Source organism: Stomoxys calcitrans, chromosome 2, assembly GCF_963082655.1.
Source record: "Stomoxys calcitrans chromosome 2, idStoCalc2.1, whole genome shotgun sequence".
Classification (NCBI taxonomy): Eukaryota; Metazoa; Arthropoda; class Insecta; order Diptera; family Muscidae; genus Stomoxys; species Stomoxys calcitrans.
In genome coordinates, this window is record NC_081553.1 from 10,175,583 (window position 1) to 10,180,639 (window position 5,057).

Here is a 5,057-nt window from a genome sequence, read left to right on the forward strand (position 1 = left end):
ATAAAAATTGCTATCAGGTTATAGCCGATTCGGGCTATGCTTGGTGAGGATGGTGGGGCCTTACTAAAAGTCTTTACGCAAAATTTATATGAGAGCTATATCAGATTATGGGCCGATTCAGATCTTATTTGGCACGCATTTTGAAGGTCATAAAGGAAATCGTTGCACAATTATTTTTTCTTTATTTTTTTATTTATTTGCATTATGTAAATCGAAGCCACATGACGACGATTTGAACAACTTAAATTAAACTTTATGTTTAAAAAATTTAATTTTTTTTTATTTTAAAAATTAAATATAAATCAGAATGAATAAACCAAAATTCAATGCACTGAAGGATCCCAACTATAAAATTGCATAATAATCATTGAGAGAGCAATTTCAGCCAAATCGGGTAAGAATTGCCCCTCTAGAGGCTCAAGAAGTATATTCGGAAGATCGTTGTTGTTGTTGTTGTTGTAGCAGTGTTGTACACTGAGGAGGCAGCCCTTGCCAATGAAGGAATCCATCGGGTCAATCCGGTACGAACAACCGGCTACCATAGGATTGCGGAAGATCGTTGTATATGGGAGCTTTAACAGGTTAAGAACCGATTCGGACCATATTCGGCGTAACTGTTGGAAATCAAAACAGAGCACTTCATGCAGCTATATCAGGTTATGAACCGATGTAGACCATACATAAAACAGTTGTTGAAAGTCATAACAAAACAACTCATACAAATTTTCAGCCAATCCGATAAAAATTGAGCTGTCTAGAGGTTCAAGAAGTCAAGATCCCAGATCGGTTTATAGGACAGCTTTATCAAAACAGAGACCGATATGACTCATTTGAAATCCCAACCGACATGCTTTAATGAGAAGTATTTGTTAAAAATTTCAAGCACCTAGCGATATTGATTCAAAAGTTACAGTGCTTTCGACAGACAGACAGACGGACGGACATGGCTAAATCGACTTAGAATGCCAAGACGATAAATTCAATATTTCGATGCGTTACAAAAGGAATGATGAAATTAGTATACCCTTATCCTATGGTGAAGGTTATGTTTAAAATGTTAACTTCTATTAAAAATGTTACCTTTTCTCATTGCGATCCTTGTCGAGGTAGGAACTTTGATAGAATCCCACAATTCGATCCACCAGGGAACCACTAAAATCTAATTGCATAGAGTATATGCCTACATCCAAAGGCTTTTCAAATTCTGTTACCCAATACTCAAAATGTGGATCCTCATAGGTCAATGTAGGTATTATCAAGCGTTGTGGTCTCAGCTCTTCATCCAACTGTTGCACCTCCTTGGTCTGAACTCTAAGAAGTTTTGAGTGGACGGGTATAAATGAAATGGGATTTATCACTTCCAGTATTATTTTTATAGTCCCCGCAAATGTTTTGTTCTTCAAATCGGGTTGTAGCCTTAAATCATATTTTTGTGGCCGTAGCTCCTTGGGTAGCCGAAAGGATAGCTGCTGTCTTACTTTCGATGTACTCATAATTCTTATTGTGTATATGAGTAAATGTATTTCAACGACCTTATATTACTCGTTCCAACAAAGAAATACAATCGATTTGCTTTGTTTGCAAAAAAAAGAAAATATCAAATAAAAGATGAGTGGGAGTTAATCAAAAGTGTCCGGCAAACAGAGAACGAAGCCGAGGTTTTTCGTCGGCGGCTCGTCTGCTGAGCCGATTAAAAAATTTAATATGGCGACTGAGAAGATAAAACCAATTTGAATTGACGGCTGCATAGAATTTTGATTAGTTGCAAACTTATCGTTTAATTTTGTATACTCAATCACCTCCTCAGAGCGGTAGGCTAGTAAGCTGTAGCTACGTTTAAGTTCTGCAATTAGTCATGACATAAGGTTTGTTGGCGTACATTTCCAGTAAAAATTTGCATGAGAGTAAGTCATTTTACTCTCTCTAAAAAATTTGCAAGCAAAAGTACGCGAACGACTTCCAGTGAAAATTTGCAGAACAGCTGATTTTTGTTTTGCTTGTTTGCTTGCTTAGGAAAATAGTTGTTTAAAAATAAAATACTTGTGAGGTATTTTCCTTAGATAAACGTCAATTAATTGAACCGAGAGTGACAAGGCTGGAAGGAGACCCATTTGTCTTACCCGTAATATTCGTTCCGCTGGAAAGCATTTCACAATTTACCGTGCTCGAAGCTATGAATGACATCCGTGGCGCCAAATCGCGCAATGCACTGGTCCCACACGGAATCTCTACACTGATGCTGAAAAATTTGGATCTCCCTGGAGTCGAGTACCTAACAATTGTTCTCAGCCCGTCTGAACACTACCCGATATAGTACCCTACTGAAACCTGGAAAGGAGACGAGCAATGGGGAGTCGTACAGGCCGATGTCCCTTCTCTCATCAGTAGCCAAGACGCATGAGGGACTACTCCTCCCAATCCTCCCGTTGAACAATTTCCATTCGCCGAGCATCCGACAAATTTAGTAATTAGCATTAAACAATATTTTTATTTTTTACTTACCTCTTTATCAATTTGTTATTATTTTATATTTGTATTATTGTATTATATTTGTATTATTTGTATATTGTATTATAGTGGCAAAACTTGAAACTATTGCCGGCACTATTTTAATTTATTTCATTGGTTTATTTGAGAAATAATATATAAAATAGAGAAAACAATAAGTGCAGATAAGGAAACGTGTTGTGATATGGAAACAAAAACATTTGATTGCCGCCAAAATTTCGCTCGCGAAACAATTACAAATTTTAGCGGCTATTCCGAAAGCAGAACAGAATACCAACCCTAAGGGCAAAACGACTCGTTTGCCACAAAAAAGAATCATTCAAAGCAATTGAGCCCAAGTAAATGCCTTAATTGTGCTGAATAATGTCAACGAAAATCGAGTTTTGTTAACAACAAAATTTATAAAAATAACAAAATTTTACATATAAAACTAGAAAAAAATAAATAAAAAATAAAATAATTTAGGCTCTCGTCGGCTGATTTTATAAACGGAATGATCGAGCAATTAAATCTGAATTTAAAGAGCAGGGGTTTAGCATATATTTTGGGGTGTGCAAGATTGCACTTTCCAAAACATCTCCACTAGTGTGAACGGTTGAGATGTTTTTCAAAACGAAATAAGCAAAACAAGTCAATAGGGTTGTGTTATTGACACCGTAAGCGGATTTTCCCTTTAAGCCCAGCTTATCCCCGTCACAGCGAAAAAATTATTGCGAAATCCGTTGAACTCTTTTCTTTGTTAGAACACATAAAAATTCTAACAACAACACACAAAATAGATAACAGTACTTGTGCGAAATTTATCCCCATGCAGCGACATGTCGCTACTATTTTGCTCATATAACTCAGTACCACTTGTACGGAATGTGTACGCATTAGCTTCATCACCATTTTTTTATAGTGCGTTTTGGCAGTTGTTCGCGTGACAAAATTACCAGGTCTCTACCTGGTAGTGTCTTATAGTTAAGAACCATTACACAACGAAAAATGGAGCGAACTAGTAACATACTCAAAATCAGAGTTGCACTAATCACTGATTTTGACAGATAGTGCACTTAATATTTTGTTGTAGGGCAACTGCCACTACCTGTAAATGAATATATCTTGGTTGTAGCAATTCGGCGATGCGCCCACTTTATTAAATACGCCTTGGTAGCAACTCTATGATTTAGGGCGGGTTGCTCTCAGAAAAAAAATCGTGTTAGCTAACCGAAGCACTAAGTTTGCGATATTTTTCGTTATGTGTGTTCTCAGCAACAGCATACAGCTGTTTGTGGTATGCTACTTCTTCATTACTGCTGTGTTCGGAAACTCAAAAATTCGTGCAAATTTGCACCAATTTGCTCGTTCGCGTACTTCATTTGCCATCATAAGAGAACGCGAGAGAGAGCAAATTTTGACAGTTCGAAAATAAGAGAACCTGCAAATTTCTACTGGGATTTTTTTTTGCCAGCAGAAATTTGGAACTTTGAACAGATGTTTTGTAAAGGTCAGCTGTTTTATGAAAAGCAGCTGTTACATGAAAATACAAAGCTAACAAAAAAATTTATAAAGAGGTAAGTAAAAAATAAAAATATTGTTTATTGGTAATTATTAAATTTGTCGGATGCTCGGCGAATGGATATTGTTCAACGGGAGGATTGGGAGGAGTAGTCCCTCATGCGTCTTGGCTACTGTTGAGAGAAGGGACATCGGCCTGTACAACTCCCCATTGCTCGTCTCCTTTCCAGGTTTCAGTAGCGGGATCATACTGCCCATCTTCCAAACATCGGGTATTATATCGGGTAGTGTTCAGACGGGCTGAGAACAATTGTTAGGTACTCGACTCCATGGAGATCCAAATTTTTCAGCATCAGTGTAGAGATTCCGTGTGGGACCAGTGCATTGCGCGATTTGGCGCCACGGATGTCATTCATAGCTTCGAGCACGGTAAATTGTGAAATGCTTTCCAGCGGAACGAATATTACGGGTAAGACAAATGGGTCTCCTTCCAGCCTTGTCACTCTCGGTTCAATTAATTGACGTTTATCTAAGGAAAATACCTCACAAGTATTTTATTTTTAAACAACTATGTTCCTAAGCAAGCAAACAAGCAAAACAAAAATCAGCTGTTCTGCAAATTTTCACTGGAAGTCGTTCGCGTACTTTTGCTTGCAAATTTTTTAGAGAGAGAAAAATGACTTACTCTCATACAAATTTTTACTGGAAATGTACGCCAACAAACCTTATGTCATGACTAATTGCAGAACTTAAACGTATTGTAGTTTTTGTCCATTTTCCCCACTATAAACAGAGTACGACTTTTCCGCGAATTTTCAGCCTATGTTTCGCCGACGTTTTTTTTTTATATCGAGTTTGACAGCATTCCGCTCGAAAAACAGAACAGAATACTCAGCTTTATATATTGTATGTCAATCAATTTATGGTAATGAAAATTTTGTTTGAGGTGCGTATGCCTATTATCCAGAACAGCATTCGTGTGAACCCCTTAATATCCAAGCTCCCATTTCTGGAGCCGCCGCCGCCATATAAGTTTTTCGCCAAAGACG

At 37.5% G+C, this 5,057-nt stretch overlaps 1 protein-coding gene across 2 annotated transcripts in view; it reads right to left on the reverse strand.

Annotated features, from left to right (window-relative positions):
• Positions 1–1,724, reverse strand: part of LOC106084459 (glutamyl aminopeptidase) — an 8,099-nt gene extending 6,375 nt beyond the window's left edge. Inside the window, exon 1 of one of the 2 annotated variants that reach the window (XM_013248168.2) lies at positions 1,081–1,724. In XM_013248168.2, the coding sequence (XP_013103622.2) occupies positions 1,081–1,493 (413 nt within the window). In that variant the 5' untranslated portion in view covers positions 1,494–1,724. The remainder of the gene's footprint in view (positions 1–1,080) is intronic. The other variant, XM_013248160.2, reaches the window with a different exon arrangement.
• Positions 1,725–5,057: the final 3,333 nt, after the last annotated feature.